The sequence below is a fragment of the Pectinophora gossypiella genome, unplaced genomic scaffold (genome assembly GCF_024362695.1).
Source record: "Pectinophora gossypiella unplaced genomic scaffold, ilPecGoss1.1 Pgos_32, whole genome shotgun sequence".
NCBI lineage: Eukaryota > Metazoa > Arthropoda > Insecta > Lepidoptera > Gelechiidae > Pectinophora > Pectinophora gossypiella.
The window spans coordinates 40,081-66,237 of NW_026063242.1; the positions used below are offsets into that span (position 1 = coordinate 40,081).

At 39.0% G+C, this 26,157-nt stretch overlaps 1 protein-coding gene across 1 annotated transcript; it reads right to left on the reverse strand.

Annotated features, from left to right (window-relative positions):
- Positions 1-1,172: 1,172 nt before the first annotated feature.
- Positions 1,173-5,552, reverse strand: LOC126380961 (uncharacterized). The gene has a single exon (XM_050030527.1). The coding sequence runs from the start codon at positions 5,550-5,552 to the stop codon at positions 1,173-1,175; it is 4,380 nt and encodes a 1,459-aa protein (XP_049886484.1).
- Between the last annotated feature and the right edge of the window lie 20,605 nt (positions 5,553-26,157).

A 26,157-nucleotide genomic window follows, 5' to 3' on the forward strand; every position in this document is an offset into this window, starting at 1 on the left:
ACAGTGATGATGATGATAACTAACACAATAAATCCGTATAATGTGTAGTGATGTACGTCATGGGAAAGTTGAAGTGTGTTGAGATTGTCTTGTGTTTTCTTTACTGTATGAATTTGTTCTTGTATGACTCTTAACTGTTTATCGTGGGTTTCAGGCGTATAAGTGAAGTTAATTTCCTTCAGTATGTGGTTAACTTCCGACTCAGGCCAATAAATCTCATCATCATTGTTTAGTATAACCTCTGATCGATAAGTTTTCGACGAATGTATTACGATGTTATCTCCCTTCAGCATGCAGCCGAGCCTTATCTTTATAATACCGGCACCATGCAGTGTTTCAGTTTTCACCGTATCGTCCGGGCAAAAAATGCGTACAGCGCATTCCTGACAACATTTATGAACAGCCAGTCGGCGCGGCTGTGTAACATGATCCACTCATCGCGACAACTCGATACAACGGTGCCTCAATTAGATAAGTTTTTATTGTTTATGATTTGTGACTCACAAAGTGTAGATCGTTCCTTAGAAGTTGTATGTATAGGTAGGTTTAGCCGACATAATAGTTTGTTGTCTTTGAATGATATGCATCCTGAATGTACCTCTTCTTCATTTAGCGGTATGATCATGTCCTTCTTGAGATTTAAAGCGGAATACTTGGCTGTTGGTTTGATAAATGCGGCCTCGTTCAGGTTGATAATCGGAATAGGTATTACTCGATTCAGTTCAAAAGGCTCACTGTTGATCAGGGGCAGCTTTATCTCAAATATCAAGAAGTCTGTAAGTCGTACATGCACTCTTGAAAGTTTATACATTTCGCGAATGCAGTCTTGTTGACTACTGATACATGGCAGCGTGACGTCATTTGGGATCTGAGCTGTGATAATGTTAAGTTGGTTTTCAAACTCTTCTGGGTTTAATAAATGAGTGTCCAAATGACCGCTTCGTACATCTGTTACCAGATCAAGTAGTTGCTGTTGTAAGCGTCTTAAATTGTCGATAATCAAGTTGGCTGTAAGGGCTGCTGCAGTAATGTGCATAGCCTTCCTTTGTTCACCCTGGATTAGGTTGTTCAAGTCAGACATTTGTTCACTAATGCTTGAGAACTGTTTGACCATCATCTCTTCGTTTCGTTTTATAATGTTGTGTTCTCCCTCAATAATCGAAGTGTGCTGTTTATATAAGTTGAGTAGAGCTCTCATTGGTTTGAATCGTTTTAATGTCTTCATCATATTTGGAGGCGAATCGTTCGTCGAGCACACCGAATAACGAGTTAGCCACGTAGCCCACCCCGTCAATGAGACCTCTTCTATATCGTCTGCCATGCTCGGTTTTCAGAATCGTGCTGTAATGTTGAAGCTCCTTTACTTCATGTCTTAACTGAGATGTCAACGGTTTGAAGGCCGGTTCGTCCTTACTCAAGTCATCCAACATGGTTACATGGTACTCGATGTTTGTTAAACTATGCCAGTAAATAGATAAGTTGTAATAAATGACCATTTTCCACTCGTCTTGTATCAGTTGCATATCAGCAACCTTATCAAAGTAAAGCGGTTGATTGTGATTTAGGGTTGTCACTTCCATTTTCCGTGGTATTTCTTTTGCGGTTACAGAGATGCAGAATGTTGTTAATAATATGTATAAGATATTATATAAGTTGCTGAATGTTCCCGTGTTTGTTTTAGGTTTACGTTGTTTTTGTTGATTGTTGGCGTTTTGTGCTTCATCTTTGTCTTGACTGTGATTAATGTTTGTTTTTTGTGTTTCAGGTTCCTGTGAGTCAATGGGCAATCGGATCAGTTTGCTGGTCGGACGCTTGACTCCATCACTGTTTTTAGTTTTCAGAGTTACCACGCGCACATGGCCATCATTACCAGGATGAGTCAGAATGACCCTGCCCAGCAGCCAACGAGCTGGCGGTACATGATCCTCCTTGATGATCACGAGATCACCGACTTGGAAATCCTTTCCAGCGTAATGCCATTTGCTTCGTGTTTGTAAGGATTGAAGATATTCTGCGGACCACCTTCGCCAGAAATCTTTATGCATTTTTTCCGTGAGCTTCCAGCGTGTTCCCAGGCTAATGTTTTCTACCTCTTCCGAAAGCGGAGGGGCTAATGTTTGGTCTCCAGTTAGGAAATGTCCAGGTGTGAGACAGTCCAAATCTTCAATGCTGTTTGTTAACGCGACTAGGGGCCGCGAGTTAATACAAAACTCAATTTGTGTTAATAGAGTAGCGAACTCTTCGAATGTTAACTTCTGCTCCCCTAACACCCTCTTCAAATGATGTTTCATTCGTTTAACTGCTGCTTCCCACAAACCGCCTGCTGTTGGCCATGAAGGAGCGTTAAAATGCCATTCGACGCCGCAGTTCGTGAGGTCTTCCATAACTTCCGAAGGTAAGTAATGTTTTAAAGCTTCTGTCTGTTCTCGTTTCAGGCTGTGGGCAGCTCCAACGAAATTGGTGCCACAGTCACTGTACATGTGTTTTGGAGTTCCACGACGAGCACACAGTCGTTTGAAAGCAGCCAAAAATGTTATAGAGCTTTGATCAGATACCAGCTCTATATGAACGGCCTTGGTAGACATGCAAATGAAGATCACTATGTACCCCTTGGTTGTTGCTATGCCTCTGCCTTTGTTAGATTTTACATCCACAGGTCCGGCCAAATCTACCCCGGTATGTGTGAAGGGGCGTGATGGCGTGACGCGGGGTCTTGGCAGGTCAGCCATTATCTGGTTTTTACTGAGAGCTCCAAAGCGCAGGCACTTGATGCATTTGTGTAGTTCTTTTTTGACAGCCGTCATGCCGCCAAGCGGCCAGTATTGGTTCCGCAGGTAAGTTAGTGTAAGCCTTGCCCCACCATGCAAGGTCATTTTGTGTGCCCAGTCAATCAGGAGAGTACCCAATCGATCCTTACTAGGTATGATCATAGGATGTTTGTTTTGCTCTTCCAGGTTTGAAAGGGTAATTCTGCCGCCGACTCTCAATATGCCGTGCTGATCAATCCAAGGATTCAAGTTCAACAGTGGACTTTTCCGTGGTAGTTTATTTTCGTTAGAAAGTTGTTCAAATTCTTTGTTGAAATGTTTGTGTTGCACAGCCCTGATAATAAAGTATTGCGCGTTTCGGATTTCATTCACATTCAAGTTCGATGTAGTTTTATTATTTTTGTTCCGTAGATTATGAATGAAACGTAATACCCAAGACAGTATGCGCGTCACCTTCCCCACAGAGCTGTGATTGTTTAGAAGGGACTCGACGAGCGTTGGTTGGGAGTTAGAGTTGATAGTGAAAACCTTTGGTTTTTTCTCTTCATCCGTGACAGGTTCATATGTCATCGTTGGTTGGTGTTCCATGTTGATGGTTTTGAGCCATTTCGGACCTTCCCACCATAAGTCATGTTTAAGCACCTGAGAAGGCAATAGTCCTCGGCTAGCGCAGTCCGCGGCATTGTCCTCTGACTTCACGTGTCTCCAGCAATGTGATGGCATGACATCTTTAATCTCAGTCACTCGGTTGGCAACAAACGTTTTCCAACGTCCAATTTCTCCCTGCAACCAACCCAGAACTACCATTGAATCGGTCCACCCATGTATTGTAATTGTTCCTGTCTGAATGTTTATTGTGTCTATGACTTTTTTCATTAGTTTAGCGAGCAATAATGCACCGCATAACTCCAGCCGTGGGAGCGACATAGTTTTATTGAGTGGTGATAATTTTGTCTTCCCTGCCACTAATTTTACTATATGTTTGTTATCGTTAGTCACGGATTTACAGTAGATGACGCATGCGTATGCTTTCTCCGATGCGTCACAAAATCCGTGTAGTTCTATAGGCTTATTAGTATCGCCCATCCACCGAGGAATTTTTATATCGGCAATGTTGTGTATATCTTCTTGTAGCGTGTTCCACTCCTGCTGCACTTCCTCCGGAAGTACATCATCCCAGGCCAAGTTTATAGCCCATACTTTTTGAAACAGGAGCTTGCCTTTAATTGTTATAGGAGACAGCCAACCGAGCGGGTCAAAGATTTTAGATATGCTCGATAATAATGTGCGTTTTGTTGTTGGCCGCATCTCATCGCGTGTCTGTATGACGCTTAAAAATGTAAATTGATCGGTACGCGGATTCCACGACAGGCCGAGCGTTTTGTTTGTTTCAGCGTGTTTAAAGTCAAACATATTTTGACTTATCACATCGTTCGGTAAATGTTCAAGGAGTTGGTTGTTGTTACTGTCCCATTTACGTAACTTAAAACCGCCGCCGATTAGGATGTTAATTATTTGTTGTTGTGCTTCTTTAGCTTCTTGTATGTTATTGCAGCCGCCGAGTAAGTCATCGACATACAGCTGTTTGTTCAAAATATCCGTGGCTAATGGGTACTTGTGTCCGTCGTCCTGCACTAGTTGGGCGATGGTTCGCATGGCAAGGTAAGGAGCGGCCTTAGTCCCGTATGTGACTGTACACAGTTGGTAATCTGAAATAGGTTGAGATGTAGATTCCCGCCACACTATTTTCTGTAAATGTTGATCCTGTTCTTGAACTAATATTTGGCGGTAAAACTTCTCAATATCAGCTGTATATACGAATTCAAACTTTCTCCATAATAATATCATAGCTTGTAAGTCCTTTTGGAGATTAGGGCCGCCCTCCATGAGTTCATTTAGGCTATAGCCCGTTTTTGCCTTACAAGAAGCATTAAAAACTGTTCTAAGTTTCGTAGTTAGCGAATCCAACCGAATCACCCCATGATGCGGAAGATAACAGCTCGGGTCCCGCGGGATGGTACACAGTTTCATGTGGTTTAATTGTTCATATTCAGCCATGAATTTTTTGTAGTTTTCAGATAGAGATGTGTCCCCGACAAATTTTCTTTCCAGCTGCTTAAATTGAGCGACAGCTTGTGGCCTCAATGAAGGCAAGTGCTCTTCAAAATTGGGTTTCATAGGTAACTTGACCTCGTATCGTCCATCTGAACGCCGCGTCGTTGTTCTTTGGTATAGATCTTCACAATATTCTTCGGCTGGTGTCATGTTACTGTTATGTTGTGTTATTTCTTCCATCTCCCAATATTGTGAAATCTCTTCCAGGTTGTTCAAGACTGCGTGGCAGTTAAATGTTCTAACATTACCTGTCAAAATCCAACCCAGCCTTGTCTGCTGAGCGATAGGCGCGTTGTTTGAGCCGCGCAGTATCCCATCCATAATTATTTCAGCGTAGACCGTGGCATCCAAAAGTACATCAACAGGCTTGGATATGTTGAACTCTGGATCAGCTAGGTTAAGATTATGTAAGTGCGACCAGGGTTGTTTTTCAAAAGTAAAGTTAGGTAGGAGTCCTATTACCTTCGGCATCACCAAAGCATTTGTTATGAATGTATAATTGTTGTAGCGTGACTCGCAGACCAGTTGTACAGCTCCTTTACTCTGAGTGGCGGAGGTGCCTATTCCGAAAACTGACGAACTCTGATTACATCTCTCGAGTCCTAAACGTTGTGCAGCATCTTCAGTGATCAAATTTATTTGCGACCCCTGATCTAATAGGCATCGCATTGTTAACCATGCTCCATCTCTGGCGCGTATTTTAAGTTCGATAGTGGCTAGTAATACTTCATTCAAGTTCCCAGAGACGTGGTTCGACTTCCGTGAAGTAGAGCTTGAAGCGGTCGCATTTGAATTTGCCGACATTTGTACATTGTTTGAAGCGGTGGAGGTGTCATGTAACGCGTCGTGTAGAATCGTATGATGGCCTCGATTGCATATTTTACATTTGTTTTTAGACGTGCATTTATATTTGTGATAAAACAGACAATTTTCACAGACAGGCAATGTCTTTATAGTGTGTATTTTTACGTCCGGTGTCATATTTAAGAACTTTGAACATGTAAGTAGGACATGTTCGTTCGTTTTACACAATGGTCAAATGCGTTCCCAAGTTGTTTTGAACGTTTTTGCGAACTTGAACCTTGAGTCGTTGATGTTCTCTTTATGTTTAGGTTCATTTTCCTTTGAAGGTGGAGTACCCTGTCTACCCTGTTTGGTCTTTTTGTTCAGGGGTTCTAATGCTGTAAACTTGCTTTCCAGTATTGAAATGAGCTCGTCAAAGACAGGTAAGTTTCGTTTATCTTTTCGAGCGTCCATGTAAGCACTGTATGTTTCAGGGTCCATTTTTTCAGTCATAATGTGGACAAGAATGGGATCCCACGTTGACGTATCTACCCCGAGGTTGTGGATGGCGTGTACTGTTTCCAGACTAATATCGTGAAGTCGTTTTATCTTATAAGCGGTTTGTTTTTGCATCGGTGGTTGGTTCATGAAAGTTTGCATTAGTTTAGTAAACAGAAGTTGAAGGTTGTTGTACCTACGGTTCAGTATTTCCCAGCAAGTGTCATAGTTGTCAGATGAGATAGTTAAATGTTGGACAAGGCGCTCGGCTTCACCCTTGAGTTTTCCTTTTAAATGTTGCATTTTTTGGCACTTGTTGAGCGTAGGGTTGTTATGAATTGCCTCAGTGTACAAATCAGAAAAAGCAGGCCAGTTTAGGTAGTTACCTGTGAATGTAGGCAGTTCAATATGCGGTGTAGAGTCGATTTGATGTTTCACATTGTTCATTTTACGGTTCAATCCTGATTTGGCGTTCTCATATGTTTGTTCATAATTAGAAAATTCCTCTTCATACTCGTAGTTGGAACCTTCTAACAGATTGTCAATTTTCCAATGTAGTTCGTCGATGACTTTCCACCGAGCCTGAAGTATCTCAAGTTTATCCTTGATCTCCCACTTTTCCTTCAAAATATCCAAGTTGATATTTCTCACAACACGATCAAAAGCTCGAAAGTTGGTTTTCTGTTGACTCAAAAGTTCATCACTCTGGGAGGGTGATCCCTTGTTCCGGCTTCTGTTATCTTGGGAACCACCTTCACCCGCGCTGCCATGTTCATCCCTGTCAGTTGTTAATGTTGTTATGTTATATGGTTTCGTGTTCCTAATACGTTCCAATCCTCCGGTATAATAAAGATGTAATATTTCTTTTTTGTTTTGAATGAAATATGAAGCAGACTTATCATCTTCTTGCTGAAGAAGTGTATCGTTGGCTTCGTATTCACCCCACAAGTTGGTTAGTGTTTCCACTCGCGATTTGAGGTATTCGGGAGTCTTCCTATGCACGGAATCTTTTCCAAAGTTAGTTATCACTCTCCGAATGCTGTCCTCAATCGTGTTTTGACGTTCTAGAAGAGCCTCCATATTGAAGAATAATGTTCAAAAGTTCTTTAAAGATGTTATTTAAATGTTAAATATGTTGTTTAGATGTTAAAGATGTTCAATGTTTGATGTTCAGATTGTTCAATGTTAATCGTAGCTCAAAAGAGCGTTGCTGGTTGTTTACAGTGAATAAAATACCGTGTTTGGACCTTTGCTGTAATCGTAGAGCGCCTTCTCAATCCGACGGGTGAGACCCGCTTCTGGGAGGCCTGTCGGACCGATCGCAATATCACAGTACAGATCACACAAAACACAACACTTCACTTCACAAAAATTCTCGAAGGACCAATATGTCGGGTCGTAATCCCTACATATATGTTGCGTTGTTAGGTTCCGGAAAGGAAAGGCACGTGCGTTTAGATTGAGTGTTTAATTGTCACTAGTTTGCGTAATTTACAATATATATGAAAAGATATGTCAGCGTAAAATAATAATGTGCGAGTTCGCTCGTACAAAGTAGAATATTTTTAAATTCTAAAGTTTAGAAAAAAAAATATTTAAAATTGTAGTACTTAGTTTTGCAGGCGAGTGTATATTTGAATCGTGAATATAGCATATTATACAAACTCATGATATTGATTAGTTTTTTTAAACTATTTTCATTTCCATACTTTGGCGGCGGAAAATTCCACTTAATATCAATTCTCAATTATCCCTCAAAGTTTTCGTTACGATGTCACTAACATCCTGTTTTGTAAGCATTATAACGCATCTCCCGAAACTCAGGCAAGAAGTATTTGTGATAGAAAACATACACATGTAATTTGTACATTTGACACCTGTATCGTTTTTTACAATACAAAAATCACTTTAATGCACCAAAAAATATCTTACCTGGCTTTTTATCCGATTTAGCGACTCCTATTGGTAAATCACGACGTTTAAAGCACTCGCCATCCTGACTCGACGTCGGTGAAGGCGGTGCACGGGATGGGGTTGCTAAAAATAATAAAGAAATATAATATATACATGAGAATATCGGCGGCGCAATTATTAGTTACGTGGAGCGGTAGTGAGTATTTTGTAATTATTTAATTCTTTAATTTTTGTACCCGGAAGTATTCCACGCAAAATTATTATTTTTACGTCACTCTAGCGAAATAAACCACATTGCGTCAACTATAAACAAACATTATGACGCAGTTGTTTATAATCGACTAAAATATCGATTACATGAAAATAGTCGCCTCGACTCCCGAGTAGAATTTCGCGCGGATGTTCTTCTCCAAAAGCGTAGACGGAAGATGAGTCATCACGACCAGTCATTCAAAGTTAACGAGTGGCGACGAGGTCGGCGCAGGCGCATGGCCAAGGTACCTGACTCACGCTGTCATTCTCACGCTGACAAACGACTTGGCATTTTCATAGTAATACACGTGTGCTTTTAGATATGAACATGAAAATGTTTCCGACACTGCTGTGTTAGCCTCACTTGTGTTAACGTATGCATGAAACTGAGATTAATTTAAAAAAAATAAAACATTAAATATTTTCATGAATTTTCCGACAGGAATTTCCACTTGATATAAACTCAGAATCATGGTCTGAATCATCCCCCTCAGTATTTGTTACGGTATCACTAACACCCATACCTATTTGTAAGGCTACCTTTATGTACTTGTAAGGGGTGTAAGTGAGATCGTAACGAATACTGAGAGGAATGATTCAGCTCATCATTCCGAGTTAACATCAAGTGGAATTTTGAAGTAAAGAATTTAATAATAAGTATAATTTTCTATTCAATGTACCATTTCTTTATATTAGAAATGCGCGGAAGCAGGCGCGGTTTTGTTAAAAAACAAAATGCAAGATATATGAACGCTCCGCACGCTCCGTAAACGTAAACCGCTCCAGTAGAAGCACAGCTTTAAGTTCTTTTCTCTATCTACTTGTTGATGAACAAGAACGACATTACGAACACTTTTGCTAATGATATAAAAGCTTGCAGTTACATACCTGGTGTGGCTTGCAACGCCGTCGTGTTTTGGTTATTTACTTTGAAATACTTCATTGGGCGCTCATCTTCTCGATTGCCCTTTGAACTTTGACTTAAAGAACCAGCTATTGAGCTCGTATCGTCGTCTTTAATATGATTGGTTAGCGAGTGGCGACGAGGTCGGCGCAGGCGCATGGCCAAGGTACCTGACTCACGCTGTCATTCTCACGCTGACAAACGACTTGGCATTTTCATAGTAATACACGTGTGCTTTTAGATATGAACATGAAAATGTTTCCGACACTGCTGTGTTAGCCTCACTTGTGTTAACGTATGTATGAAACTGAGATTAATTTAAAAAAAAAACATTAAATATTTTCATGAATTTTCCGACAGGAATTTCCACTCCATATAAATTCAGAATCATGGTCTGAATCATCGCCCTCAGTATTTGTTACGGTATCACTAACACCCATACCTATTTGTAAGACTACCTTTATGTACTTTTAAAGGGTGTAAGTGAGATCGTAACGAATACAGAGAGGAATGATTCAGCTCATCATTCCGAGTTAACATCAAGTGGAATTTTGAAGTAAAGAATTTAATAATAAGTATAATTTTCTATTCAATGTACCATTTCTTTATTATTATTTTTTATGTATTTTTGTACGCCTTCATGCAGGCCGAACATATCACAACATTGTTATTAGAATAATTCTACCACCTTTTTGTATTTTATGTGTTCTCGCAAATAGTAGAATTGAAAATAATTTAAAAAAATATGAATTTTGCGACGGAAAATCCCTCTTGATATAAACTCAGAACCATGGTCTGAATCATTCCCCTCAATATTCGTAACGATGTCACTACCACCCTGTATGTATCATATGTGTACAAGAGAACTTGCAAATTACCTTCTGGTTACGTATTTTTAACCACTCTACGAAAGATTTTGTTTTGTTGTGATTATATCTACAATTCAGATGTTATCGTTTGTATCCTCGAATTCTACTTATTTATTTATAACTAGCTTTTGCCCGCGACTTCGTCCGCGTGGCGTGTTATATAAGAGAGAGATCTTTGTGTGTGTGGGAGTGCATACTTATGCAGTTTAGATTTTTTCATAAGCACATTTTTTTTTCCCAATAACTCCCATTTTTCAAAATACAGCCAAAAATAAACTTTATATTTACTAAGGTATGCATGCATGCTAGATTGAATCAATTGATTGAATTGTTTTTTTTTTAATTGATTGTTCATTGAGTTTTAATTTTAATACACACTTCCTCTCTTCCCTTCAACGTTGCTGTGCCCTACAGGGTCCATGTTTTAGTTCCTATGCCTATGTAACACCCCATTGTACTACATGGAATGCAATAAATAATTTAATTGAATTGAATTGAAAATATCTATCTTACGCGGTTTCGATTTTTTCATACAAATGTTTTTTTCCCACTAACTCCCGTTTCCGTGGGAATTTTGCAATATCCTGTTGCAACTAAGCTTTAAGTTAACTAAGGTACCTGCATGTCAAATTTCAAGCGTCTAACTTAAGCGGTTTAGATTTTTCATACAAAAAGATTTTCCCGCTAATTCCCGTTCTCGTGGGCATTTCGGGAATTCCTTTCTTAGTGCACCTCTACGGTACTTAAGGTATCTGCATGCCAACGTCTAACTTGAGTGGTTTAGATTTTTCATACAAAAGGATTTTCCCGCTAATTCCCGTTCCCTTGAGAATTTTGGGAATTCCTTTCTTAGTGCACCTCTACGGTACCTAAGCTATGTCCCTTCCAAATTTCAAATGCCTTCGTTTAGCCGTTCAGGCTATGCGTTGATATGTCAGTCACTGAGTCAGTCAGTTTCTCCTTTTATTTAGATTTGATTTTTTCATACAAATGTTTTTTCCCGCTAACTACCGTTCCCGTGGGAATTTTGTAATATCCTGTTGCAACTAAGCTTTAAGTTTACTAAAGTACCTGCATGCCAAATTTCAAACGTCTAACTTGAGTGGTTTAGATTTTTCATACAAAAGGATTTTCGGGAATTCCTTTCTTAGTGCACCTCTACGGTATCTAAGGTACCTGCGAGCCAAATTTCAAACATCTAACTTGAATGGTTTAGATTTTTCATACAAAAGGATTTTCCCGTTAATTCGCGTTCCCGTGGGAATTTCGGGAATTCCTTTCTTAGTGCACCTCTACGGTACTTAAGGTATCTGCATGACAAATTTCAAAGGTCTAACTTGAGTGGTTTAGATTTTTCATACAAAAGGATTTTCCCGCTAATTCCCGTTCTCGTGGGCATTTCGGGAATTCCTTTCTTAGTGCACCTCTACGGTACTTAAGGTATCTGCATGCCAACGTCTAACTTGAGTGGTTTAGATTTTTCATACAAAAGGATTTTCCCGCTAATTCCCGTTCCCTTGAGAATTTTGAGAATTCCTTTCTTAGTGCACCTCTACGGTACTTAAGGTACCTGCATGACAAATTTCAATTGTCTAACTTGAGTGGTTTAGATTTTTCATACAAAAGGATTTTCCCGCTAATTCCCGTTCCCGTGGGAATTTCGGGAATTCCTTTCTTAGTACACCTCTACGGTATCTAAGGTACCTGCATGACAAATTTCAAACATCTAACTTGAATGATTTAGATTTTTCATACAAAAGGATTTTCCCGCTAATTCCCGTTCTCGTGGGAATTTCGGGAATTCCTTTCTTAATGCACCTCTACGGTTCCTAAGGTACCTGCATGACAAATTTCAAACGTCTAACTTGAGTGGTTTAGATTTTTCATACAAAAGGATTTTCCCGCTAATTCCCGTTCCCGTAGGATTTTCGGGAATTCCTTTCTTAGTGCACCTCTACGGTATCTAAGGTACCTGCATGCCAAATTTCAAACGTCTAACTTGAGTGGTTTAGATTTTTCATACAAAAGGATTTTCCCGCTAATTCCCGTTCCCGTAGGATTTTCGGGAATTCCTTTCTTAGTGCACCTTTACGGTATCTAAGGTACCTGCATGCCAAATTTCAAACGTCTAACTTGAGTGGTTTAGATTTTTCATACAAAAGAATTCCCCTTCACTACTCTGCTCCTATTGATTGTAGCGTGATGAAAAGTATACTATAACCTGTCCAGGAGTGTGAAGAATAATTGTACCAAGTTTCATTAAAATCCGTCCAGTAGTTTTTGTTTCTATAAGGAACATACAGACAGACAGACAGACAGACAGACAGACAGACAGACAGGCAGACAGACAATAATTTTACTGATTGCATTTTTGGCATCAGTATCGACCACTTATCACCCCCTGATAGTTATTTTGAAAAAATATTTAATGTACAGAATTGACCTCTCTACAGATTTATTATAAGTATAGATTTCTATACTTACCTTTTCAATTAGACTCGTGTATTTAATTATCAGTTAAAATTCATAATTCCTTCTGCATAAGTTTTCCCATGGGACAAACCGGAGACTCTTTGTTTTGTTCGCGTTACCCATAACTAACTCTTGCGTACTAGCCAAACTCTTGTGAGAGGAGAGGTAAGATCGGATCGGTGGGGTGGGGAGTGTCCATTCCATACGTAGTATAGAACATCCATCTTAGGACTTCGTGTCAGAAATATTCGATAGATCTCTCACGGCTCTGTTCACCCCATTATGAACCACAGGCGAAATTAGTAATGTTATATTTAGCTACTTACGTCTTGTCGTCAGAGCTCTTTTGGTGGCTGGACGAGTAATACTTGCCGAAGGACCCCGTTCTAAAATAAAAAATATATTTGTTTTGTCATATAAATAATAACCCTTACAAGATCTTGAATCAGCGGTTTGCTTGAATATCACTTGTCTGCGTTGTTGCGCAAACGCGGTGCGCGCAGCGCGAATTATATCAATGTTTTTATTATGTTAGGGCTTATTTTATTATACCAATAGACGCAGCGAATGCTACCTACGCAGATAAGCGTCGTACACCTATTGGATGAGAGCTTCGATATAAATCGAGAAATGCGCGGAAGCAGGCGCGGTTTTGTTAAAAAACAAAATGCAAGATATATGAATGCTCCGCACGCTCCGTAAACGTAAACCGCTCCAGTAGAAGCACAGCTTTAAGTTCTTTTCTCTATCTACTTGTTGATGAACAAGAACGACATTACGAACACTTTTGCTAATGATATAAAAGCTTGCAGTTACATACCTGGTGTGGCTTGCAACGCCGTCGTGTTTTGGTTATTTACTTTGAAATACTTCATTGGGCGCTCATCTTCTCGATTGCCCTTTGAACTTTCACTTAAAGAACCAGCTATTGAGCTCGTATCGTCGTCTTTAATATGATTGGGTTCTTCCAATCTAGCAGTTAGTACGCGAGTGTCGTTGTGTGTCGTACTTTTTTTTCCTTCTCGCCCTGAAGACGCGTCACAGCCTTTGGCGAGGTCGCGGCCTCCTGAGGTTCTGTGAACCCCACTACCCTCTGACGTGGCTCTACTGCCAGTCTCTCGTCCATTCTGACTGCCAGTCTCGAAATTATGACTCAAACGTTCCACTAATACCACAGGGAAGTATGCGTGTAAATCTGAAATGAGCAAAGTGTTTTCATACAATACCAACAATTACGAGCAGACCAAAGAACTTACAATTACAAAAAACACCCTCACACACATCGCACACCCTCATACATACACACGAATTAGCACGGAAAATATATTAAAATAGTGGAGAACATAAAGCCGGAGCTAACAGACTTCTAAAATAATAGTAATTGCATCTTGTATTAGAACTCCGCTCAAACTGTTATGGATATTATTGTGTCAATGGGAGATAGCTGGTACTTATAGCATAGGTTGTACCTATTGTACCAGCAGTGCTAAAATTTTGATTCTGTTACTATTAGTTATGTACACGAACGTACAGAAAACACTTATACATGTTAATTGATTTTTTGACACTAAGCTACAAGTGATGTATAGTTCATATACTTTTTTTCTTTGACGCGCAACGAAACAAGTAATACGTATAATTTTGCATCTCCCGACATTTATTTCGAAATATATAGAAAAACCTACAAGTTCAAACTCAAACAACATCTAAACAGTGTGATTAGTGTATAGTGAGACTTACTTCGTAATAATCTTATAGAAAAATTGTGTATTTAAAGTAAAATAAACAAGTGAATTTTTACCGGTGAATATTGGTCACGCCCTTCGACGCCATTGTTGAGTGAAAAGTTCGCGCGACTGTCATCGTTACGCGGGTGGCCGATAGGTCAAACTCCCGCGCACGCAATAGTTAGTGACGTCGACGCGTCCATTCGGCAAAGAGTTGTTAAGTGCAGACGTTTTACTTGCTCCTGTCTCTGAGAGACAAATCACGGACTCAACTATTGTTGCTCCGCTACATATTTTAGGAACCAGAAGCAGATTGTATATATACAATAATGCCTAAGCCGGTGAGGACACCACAAAAAAAACTGAAGAGTAATAAATCTCCTGCTCCTCCAACTTCACCTGAAATAAACTCCGATTTGGAACAGGAATGTCCATCTGATAAACGCGAAGGAAATATCACATTCCGCTCACACTGCAGATGCTCGGATATCTCTCGCTCTTTTGAATCCCTCAAGACTATGTTAGACTCCTGGAGAAATGAACAACAAACACAGCTACAGGACTTGAGCACCTCCATCGCAGATATGAAATCCCAAATCTCTGACATTCAGAAAACAAATTCTGACATAGAAAAGTCTCTCGATTATCTGTCTTCAGAGTATGATAATATGAAAGTGAATCTAGTTGATCTAGGACAAAAGTGCACCGCCCATGAATCTCGTATAAAGGAGTTGGAATATATTGTAGAGGAGCAAAATAGGAAATTCAACCTTAACCTCCTAGAAATACGGAATGTACCCTGCCAACATAAAGAGACAACTGAAGATCTCTTGAAAACGACATTGGAGATTTTCAACGTGTTATCGGCGTCGGTTGACCGATCAGATGTACTGGACATTCGTAGGCTACCGTCCAAAACAGAAAAGAAGACGATTCTAGTCACTTTAAAATCTGTTATTTTAAAAAACTCCATACTACAAGCTGTTAAGGTGTATAATGCTAGAAACAAAAATTGTAAGCTGAACACGTCACTGATTTCTCCAAACAGCACTCCGGAACCCATCTATTTGGACGAACACTTAACTATAAAGGGTAAACGATTATATTACTTAGCCCGGCAGCTCACCAAGTCGGGCATATTCCAGTTTTGCTGGACTGCTAATGCAAGAGTGCTTCTGCGTGAGAGAGAGGGAGCGAAGACTATTATTGTGACTGACGAATCTCAAATAAATGACCTAATAAAAAAGAGCGAAAAATGACTAGCTTTAATGAGATGTAAGCTCATTTTTTGTACGAGACACTTTAATAGATTACATAACTCATATTTGTTAATTGGTCCTAAAACTCATTTTTTACTTAACTGCTATTTACTAAGTTATGTCTGTATTTTAGTCTCGCTAGTATGCCAAATTTTAAAAAATTATCTTGTTACATGCCATACGCACAACACACACAAACCACACCTAACACATTCACTCATAAACACAATTATACCTTCTCTCACCAACCCTCGAGTCTTAAACCTGAACAAACCACTCTCTACAAACATTAAACGCTCTGACATCTCTATCACCCTACACTTAACATCCCCTAAACTAAACTATTCTTGTATAATAATTCTCTTTCATAGTCTTCAAGCACATATGCGCAAGTTTTATGTCTTTCCGCCAAATTCCTTCACATACAACAACCTAAAACTATTTAAAATTCGCGATGTTAAATGAACTCATTAATGATATTGATCTTACCTCCGTTTCTTCCTGTAACTCCTGTGAGCCTGAAAAATGCACAAATCTTATACCTAATCATGCAAAAAATCTCAACATAATAACACAAAATATTTGTAGTGTGTCCGCTCATATATCGGCTTTTGATATTTTATTGAAAAAAATTAATATACATTGTGACATAATTATATTCACAGAATGTTGGCTTGAATTCAACCCCAACATTCCTCCTCTCACGAATTATATACATTTTTGTTCAACAAATCCGATAAATAAAAATGACGGCGTTGTGGCATATGTAAACGACAACCTAAAAAATGTATCCGTCAGCGAGCCAGCACTTACAGATGCTAGTTGTCTATTAATTAAAATTGGACAAGATACGGCAATTCTTGGGATCTATCGTTCACCTTCGACGGCTGATGTTGAGAACTTTATGCTTTCGCTAAGTCATATAATTCTTAGTCTCTCTTCTTTTAACACAGTTATTATCACTGGTGATATAAACATCGACATAGGTCCGGACAGTCGACATCCACGCGCAGACGACTATCTGAACTTACTGGCTACACACGGACTACTGCCAGCCCACACTTTACCCACGCGCGCTGTCTCTTTAACTTGTCTGGACCATGTTATCATAAAGTCAACACACCAAGCTACTACACTTGTCATTGAATCTGCTATCACAGATCATTGTGCTATTCTTCTGTCACTCTCTATGAAAAAGTCCTTAAATAGTAGTAAATTCTCTAAAAAAATAAATTATGATTCACTTCATCTAGACATGCTACAAGTAGATTTATCACATATATATTCAGAGACAAATGCAGATTTAGCCGCAAATAAAATGATTGAGATCCTTCGTAATAAAATAGAACAAAACACTGTAGTAAAAATCATACCTCGGCGTCGCAGGACAATAAAACCCTGGATCACACCAGGTTTATTAAGATGCATCCGAAATAGAGATAATTTAAATAAAAAATTAAAAAGGTCTCCAAACAACGACACGCTCCGGTTAACATATAAACGCTACAGGCAATTTTGCAATAGTCTTCTAAAAAAAGTCAAAAGGGCATTCGATAAAAATCGGCTAAGAGAAGCTGGGTCGAATAACAAAAAACTATGGGGTGTTATGAAGGACGTTGCGTACTTAAGCAAGGAGAGGTTAAGCTCTCGTGACTTACTAAATTGCAAAAATACGCCACAGGAGTCGGTTGATGAAACAAACCGTTTCTTTGTGAGTATCGGGAAGACACTAGCAGAAAAGATAAAAAATGCAGGTTCTCATTCCATCACTACCAAAAATTCTAATTCGATCTCCATATGTAACTCCCTAGCTTTTCTTCCAACTGACAATACAGAAGTTGAATGCATTATTATGTCATTAAGAAACGATTGCGCAGTTGGTTGGGACAATATTTCTACAACTTTCATTAAGATGTATAAAGATATTATAGTCCCACCCTTAACGCATATATGTAACCTATCTATAAGTTCTGGAGTTTTCCCGTCAGTGTTCAAGAGGGCCCTTGTTCATCCAATATATAAGAGTGGTGAGCGAAACTGTGTAAATAATTATCGCCCAATATCTGTGCTTCCTATATTATCTATGTCTTGGAACGTTTGATAAATACCAGATTTGTTGAATACCTTGAAAAACATAATTTATTAAGTGATAGACAATATGGATTCCGGAAAGGAAAGTCAACAGCACAAGCTGTACACGAACTCACTGATTACCTAGTACGTAATCTAGATAAAGGAAATAAATGTGTTGCAATTTTCTTGGACCTCGCCAAAGCGTTCGACACGGTCTCGTTCCCCATACTTCTGGACAAAATAGAATCCCTCGGTATTCGTGGCAATCAACTAAAACTATTCCAAAGCTACTTAACAAACCGAATACAATCTGTAACCGTTGATGGCCACACTAGTTGGTTAAGCACCATTAAGTTTGTATTTATTTAATTATTAAATATGTGTGTTCTGATTGCTTCGAGTAAAAACATTTGAGATTCCCGCTGTTTGTGCACGGCGCTCGCTTGACCGTGAGTAGCGAGTGTTGCTGGATGGCTCGCAGAGGTGGCGCTAGTTACACCATTTTCCAATGAAAAGCTGCGTGCTGATTGGTCGTGATCGACGCGGCCCCCTCTCGAATTGTTCGTCGGCTTCATGGCGGCTGCATAATTTTTAGCTCCGTCAAATAAATAAATATTTTTAGTGTTCTTTGACTAAAAAAGCCACCGGATTTCTTTCAAATAACTTTATAAACTTGTGCTCGTGTGTGTGAAGTGTTATTATACGAGGTACCTCGCAATCTTCCTGACTTTTTCGTCACCGACTTCCACGCTGTGACTCGCTGTGACTGTGCGACGAGTTTTCTTTAAAATTACTTTGAAGAGGAGTCGAATCTTCGCCTCCTGCAGCTAGAAGGCGGCACTTTGTCAAAGCAGGTGAGTGAGTGGCTTTGTACTTGCACGGGAGTCTGTTTATGTTACTTGAAGCAATCCACATAATCTTAAAATTTTTACTAGGGTAAATCACCCACCCAAGATTGGGCTATTTACACGCCCTTTCACTAGTTGTGATCTTCAAATTGAATACGGCGTCCCTCAGGGGAGCATATTAGGGCCTAGTCTGTTTTTGACATATATAACCGATTTATCTAACATCAAAATACCAAATGGAAACATCCTCTCCTTTGCCGATGATACAGTTTTATTCTTCTCAGGAAATACATGGTCTGATGTCTTTAGATCCTCACAACAGGGCTTCAATCTGGTAACTAAATGGCTGAATCAAAGCTTTCTTACCTTAAACGTTGATAAAACCAAATATATGATATTCTCCATTCGAAATTGGCGACTTCCCGATCAAAATAACTTTTCTATAAAAGCTCACACTAACCATGACTTAACGTCACCATGCAACTGTCCAACCATACAAAGAACTGATCAGATAAAATATTTAGGCTTGCTTATTGACAGTCACCTCACCTTCAAACCATACATACAGCTTCTTTCATCTAGGCTACGTAAGTTTATATTTGTGTTTAAGCAACTCCGCCATGTTGCTGACGTTGACACTTTAAAAATGATTTATCTAGCTCTATGTCAATCCCTTCTCACATATTGTGTCACGACATGGGGAGGTGCCGTTGATAAGCACTTTATTAAACTAGAGCATTGATTTTCAAAGTGGGGGGCGCGCCCCACTAGGGAGGCCCGAAGACATGAAGAGGGGGGCGCGGGTGCGGGCAGCGGTCTCACCCCGGACGCCCGCGCATTCCCGCGCCGTACGCGCATTGCGAGAACACGTGTGCACTTGATGCAAAAACAAACAATCGTCGTGCTATTATTGTTATTTTTGTGTAAGAGTAGGTAGCGACAGTGACCGATTATTTCTTATATTTCGCCATGAGCTCTGCAAAAAAACGCAAATATAATGATGATTATATCAAATACGGTTTTGTATCTATGAATAAAAATGGTATCGACCATCCGCAGTGTGTTATTTGTTATGAAGTACTGAGCAATGATGCTATGAGACCGTCTCGTTTGGAACGTCATTTGTCAACAAAACACAGCGCTTTAAAAGATAAGCCGAAACAGTTTTTCGCTTCAAAATCTGCAAGTTTGAAGCGCATGAAATTGGATAGTACTGGAACCTTTGCTCAGTCATCTGAGAAAGTACTCGAAGCTTCCTATGAATTGTCGCTACTTATTGCAAAAGCTAAGAAAAGCCATACTATCGGAGAAACACTCGTTAAACCCTGCTTATTGAAAGCAGCTGATATCGTTCTTGGAACAGAAAATAAACAAAAATTTTCACAAATACCTCTTTCTGATAATACTGTGAAACGTCGTATTGATGATATGGCTGAAGATATAAAAAATCAAGTAGTGGAGGCCGTGAAGGAATCATGTTTTTTTGCAATACAGTTGGATGAGAGTACGGATGTTGCGCAATGTTGTCAACTGCTAGTTTTCGTTCGATACATAAAAAACGAAACAATCAAAGACGAGTTGCTGTTTTCAACAGAGTTAACGACAACTTCGAAGGCAATTGATATAATGACAGCGATCTCTGGATTCTTTGATAAACATGAACTGCAATGGACAAAGTTGATAGGTGTGTGCACAGACGGCGCTCCGGCGATGCTTGGATCTCGTTCAGGATTCGTGCAGTTGGTCAAAGAAAAAAATCCCAACGTAATAACTATTCACTGTTTTATACACCGTCAAGCCTTGGCAGCTAAAACACTTTCAAACGAACTCTATGACGTCTTAAAATTATGCATTAAAATTGTTAATTATGTTAAGAAGAGTGCATTAAACACGCGGCTGTTTACGGCTCTCTGTGAAGATTTGGGCACAGAACACAAGACGTTGTTATTTCATACAGAGATGCGCTGGCTCTCAAAAGGAAATATGTTGGCAAGATTGTTTGAACTGCGAGATGAGATAATTCAGTTTTTAGAAATTCAAAAGCAAACTGAATTGTTTATGGAATTTAAAAAAACCATGGGTCCAAGTAATATTTGCTTATCTATCAGATATTTTTGATTCATTGAACACTTTAAATTTGAAATTACAAGGCGGAGACTCGAACATAATTTATCATCGGGATGCTATCATGGCTTACAGTGAGAAGTTGCAACTGTGGAGACGCAAAATTTTAGCGTCCAACTATTCCTGCTTTCCTAAATTATTTGCGATCACAGAAGAAGCGTGTTTTAAGGAGATTTTGGATGAAATTGATACCAAGAATAAAATATCACACCATTTGCAGCAGCTCACGGACGAATTCAAGCGCTACTTTCCCGATTCGTGCGATAATATAATTTATCGATTAGCGACCGATCCTTTTCATGTTGACATAGAAATGCTGCCAGATGCGTTACAAGAGCAAGCTTTGGAAATCAAAAATGATTCTGCTGCCCAATATGATTTTGAGAAGATGGATAAGGCACAATTTTGGGTTAAATATCTCAAAGTTTATCCCAGCACAGCAGAGCAAGCACTAAAATTGTTTTTACCCTTTTCAAGCACTTACTTGTGCGAAAAAGCGTTTTCAGCAGTTGTTGCAATTAAAACAAAGTACAGGAGCAAACTAGATATTGCAAGTGATCTACGTTGTGCAATTTCTTCTATTGAACCCAGAATTGGAAATCTTATCAAAAATATGCAAGCTCATCCGTCACATTGATTCTTCTTTATTATAAGTGTGTAAAAGCAATATTTTTTTATAATTAAACATCTGAAAATGTATTTTTGGGTTTTATTACCCTTATTATTTTATTTTCAATTGCTTGGCGAGCCCACTTGCTACTACTTGCTGGGCCCTGGGCCGAAGGGAGGCGTAGGCATGTTCATTTTAAGCAGTAGGGAGGCGTGATACTTATAAGTTTGGGAACCCCTGAACTAGAGCGTGCCCAAAGAGCTCTGCTAAAAGTGGCCACCTTTAAACCTCCTTTATACCCTACACAACTATTATATCAATTTTGCCAAGTTCTTACAGTTCGCCAACTATTCATCTTACACACGGCACTCTTACAACACTCCATTACACCTTTTACTGAAACTACTCAAATGCAACGAAATCATCTAATAGCAAAATCAACGAAGTTTCGAACTACCTTTAGCCATAGATTCTTTTGTTTTCTTGGCCCATTTGTATATAATAATTTACACAAAACTTTAAACACTCATTCGCTTACTAAACTAGAATATAAGTTAACCACACAAAAATGGCTTCAGAGTCTGTCTCACGATGACACTGAATCCCTTCTACACCAAATTGCTTAGATATGAACATCCACTGATAAACATCTATCACATACATCTCCTCTCTACCTGCCTAGTGACCTCAAAACCGATTTTTGTTGTAGGACTGCTAGTCTTTGATTACTTGTGGCTCTGCCCACCCCACTAGGGATTACGGGCGTGAGTTTATGTATGTATGACTGCTAGCCAGAGAGCTGTTTCTACTTTACTTAGCACACACTCACTCACTCACGCCTGACACACACTCACACGCACCCACACACATACATACACCCACACACACATACACTCACACACACATACACACACTCACTCACACACACATAATCTACCTTTCATATAAACCACTGGTCTCATATTATACTCATATACACAAATATGGCATATTTTTGTTTTAATTTTAATTATGCTAAATTTCTGTTCTTTTATAAATTTTCTTTTCGCAGTCGAAATTTTGTCAAACATTAAGCTAAGCTTGTTTCACGAATCTATGTCCACAATCTAATACTGTCTATATCTATAAAATATTGTAACACTAAGATGGTAGCTGATGCCTATAGCACAGGCTTGAGTCTATTTTAGACATCAGCTGAAATTATTATTCTGTAACTTGCTCCTTACTAATTTTGTAACTCTAAAATTGTTCTTAAATGGCTTTGTGTGGAAATAAATAAATTTTATTATTATTATTATTATTATCATAAGTTGCAAAGAAAGCTGATAAAATTATCTATAAGTAGAATATTTTTAAATTCTAAAGTTTAGAAAAAAAATATTTAAAATTGTAGTACTTAGTTTTGCAGGCGAGTGTATATTTGAATCGTGAATATAGCATATTATTATACAAACTCATGATATTGATTTGTTTTTTTTTAAACTATTTTCTTTCCATACTTTGGCGGCGGAAAATTCCACTTAATATCAATTCTCAATTATCCCTCAAAGTTTTCGTTACGATGTCACTAACATCCTGTATTTGTAAGCATTATAACGCATCTCCCGAAACTCAGGCAAGAAGTATTTGTGATAGAAAACATACACATGTAATTTGTACATTTGACACCTGTATTGTTTTTTACAATACAAAAATCACTTTAATGCACCAAAAACTATCTTACCTGGCTTTTTATCCGATTTAGCGACTCCTATTGGTAAATCACGACGTTTAAAGCACTCGCCATCCTGACTCGACGTCGGTGAAGGCGGTGCACGGGATGGGGTTGCTAAAAATAATAAAGAAATATAATATATACATGAGAATATCGGCGGCGCAATTATTAGTTACGTGGAGCGGTAGTGAGTATTTTGTAATTATTTAATTCTTTAATTTTTGTACCCGGAAGTATTCCACGCAAAATTATTATTTTTACGTCACTCTAGCGAAATAAACCACATTGCGTCAACTATAAACAAACATTATGACGCAGTTGTTTATAATCGACTAAAATATCGATTACATGAAAATAGTCGCCTCGACTCCCGAGTAGAATTTCGCGCGGATGTTCTTCTCCAAAAGCGTAGACGGAAGATGAGTCATCACGACCAGTCATTCAAAGTTAACGAGTGGCGACGAGGTCGGCGCAGGCGCATGGCCAAGGTACCTGACTCACGCTGTCATTCTCACGCTGACAAACGACTTGGCATTTTCATAGTAATACACGTGTGCTTTTAGATATGAACATGAAAATGTTTCCGACACTGCTGTGTTAGCCTCACTTGTGTTAACGTATGCATGAAACTGAGATTAATTTTAAAAAAATAAAACATTAAATATTTTCATGAATTTTCCGACAGGAATTTCCACTTGATATAAACTCAGAATCATGGTCTGAATCATCCCCCTCAGTATTTGTTACGGTATCACTAACACCCATACCTATTTGTAAGGCTACCTTTATGTACTTGTAAGGGGTGTAAGTGAGATCGTAACGAATACTGAGAGGAATGATTCAGCTCATCATTCCGAGTTAACATCAAGTGGAATTTTGAAGTAAAGAATTTAATAATAAGTATAATTTTCTATTCAATGTACCATTTCTTTATATTAGAAATGCGCGGAAGCAGGCGCGGTTTTGTTAAAAAACAAAATGCAAGATATATGAACGCTCCGCACGCTCCGTAAACGTAAACCGCTCCAGTAGAAGCACAGCTTTAAGTTCTTTTCTCTATCTACTTGTTGATGAACAAGAACGACATTACGAACACTTTTGCTAATGATATAAAAGCTTGCAGTTACATACCTGGTGTGGCTTGCAACGCCGTCGTGTTTTGGTTATTTACTTTGAAATACTTCATTGGGCGCTCATCTTCTCGATTGCCCTTTGAACTTTCACTTAAAGAACCAGCTATTGAGCTCGTATCGTCGTCTTTAATATGATTGGGTTCTTCCAATCTAGCAGTTAGTACGCGAGTGTCGTTGTGTGTCGTACTTTTTTTTCCTTCTCGCCCTGAAGACGCGTCACAGCCTTTGGCGAGGTCGCGGCCTCCTGAGGTTCTGTGAACCCCACTACCCTCTGACGTGGCTCTACTGCCAGTCTCTCGTCCATTCTGACTGCCAGTCTCGAAATTATGACTCAAACGTTCCACTAATACCACAGGGAAGTATGCGTGTAAATCTGAAATGAGCAAAGTGTTTTCATACAATACCAACAATTACGAGCAGACCAAAGAACTTACAATTACAAAAAACACCCTCACACACATCGCACACCCTCATACATACACACGAACTAGCACGGAAAATATATTAAAATAGTGGAGAACATAAAGCCGGAGCTAACAGACTTCTAAAATAATAGTAATTGCATCTTGTATTAGAACTCCGCTCAAACTGTTATGGATATTATTGTGTCAACTAGCTTTTGCCCGCGACTTCGTCCGCGTGGCGTGTTATATAAGAGAGAGATCTTTGTGTGTGTGGGAGTGCATACTTATGCAGTTTAGATTTTTTCATAAGCACATTTTTTTTTCCCAATAACTCCCATTTTTCAAAATACAGCCAAAAATAAACTTTATATTTACTAAGGTATGCATGCATGCTAGATTGAATCAATTGATTGAATTGTTTTTTTTTTAATTGATTGTTCATTGAGTTTTAATTTTAATACACACTTCCTCTCTTCCCTTCAACGTTGCTGTGCCCTACAGGGTCCATGTTTTAGTTCCTATGCCTATGTAACACCCCATTGTACTACATGGAATGCAATAAATAATTTAATTGAATTGAATTGAAAATATCTATCTTACGCGGTTTCGATTTTTTCATACAAATGTTTTTTTCCCACTAACTCCCGTTTCCGTGGGAATTTTGCAATATCCTGTTGCAACTAAGCTTTAAGTTAACTAAGGTACCTGCATGTCAAATTTCAAGCGTCTAACTTAAGCGGTTTAGATTTTTCATACAAAAAGATTTTCCCGCTAATTCCCGTTCTCGTGGGCATTTCGGGAATTCCTTTCTTAGTGCACCTCTACGGTACTTAAGGTATCTGCATGCCAACGTCTAACTTGAGTGGTTTAGATTTTTCATACAAAAGGATTTTCCCGCTAATTCCCGTTCCCTTGAGAATTTTGGGAATTCCTTTCTTAGTGCACCTCTACGGTACCTAAGCTATGTCCCTTCCAAATTTCAAATGCCTACGTTTAGCCGTTCAGGCTATGCGTTGATATGTCAGTCACTGAGTCAGTCAGTTTCTCCTTTTATTTAGATTTGATTTTTTCATACAAATGTTTTTTCCCGCTAACTACCGTTCCCGTGGGAATTTTGTAATATCCTGTTGCAACTAAGCTTTAAGTTTACTAAAGTACCTGCATGCCAAATTTCAAACGTCTAACTTGAGTGGTTTAGATTTTTCATACAAAAGGATTTTCGGGAATTCCTTTCTTAGTGCACCTCTACGGTATCTAAGGTACCTGCGAGCCAAATTTCAAACATCTAACTTGAATGGTTTAGATTTTTCATACAAAAGGATTTTCCCGTTAATTCGCGTTCCCGTGGGAATTTCGGGAATTCCTTTCTTAGTGCACCTCTACGGTACTTAAGGTATCTGCATGACAAATTTCAAAGGTCTAACTTGAGTGGTTTAGATTTTTCATACAAAAGGATTTTCCCGCTAATTCCCGTTCTCGTGGGCATTTCGGGAATTCCTTTCTTAGTGCACCTCTACGGTACTTAAGGTATCTGCATGCCAACGTCTAACTTGAGTGGTTTAGATTTTTCATACAAAAGGATTTTCCCGCTAATTCCCGTTCCCTTGAGAATTTTGAGAATTCCTTTCTTAGTGCACCTCTACGGTACTTAAGGTACCTGCATGACAAATTTCAATTGTCTAACTTGAGT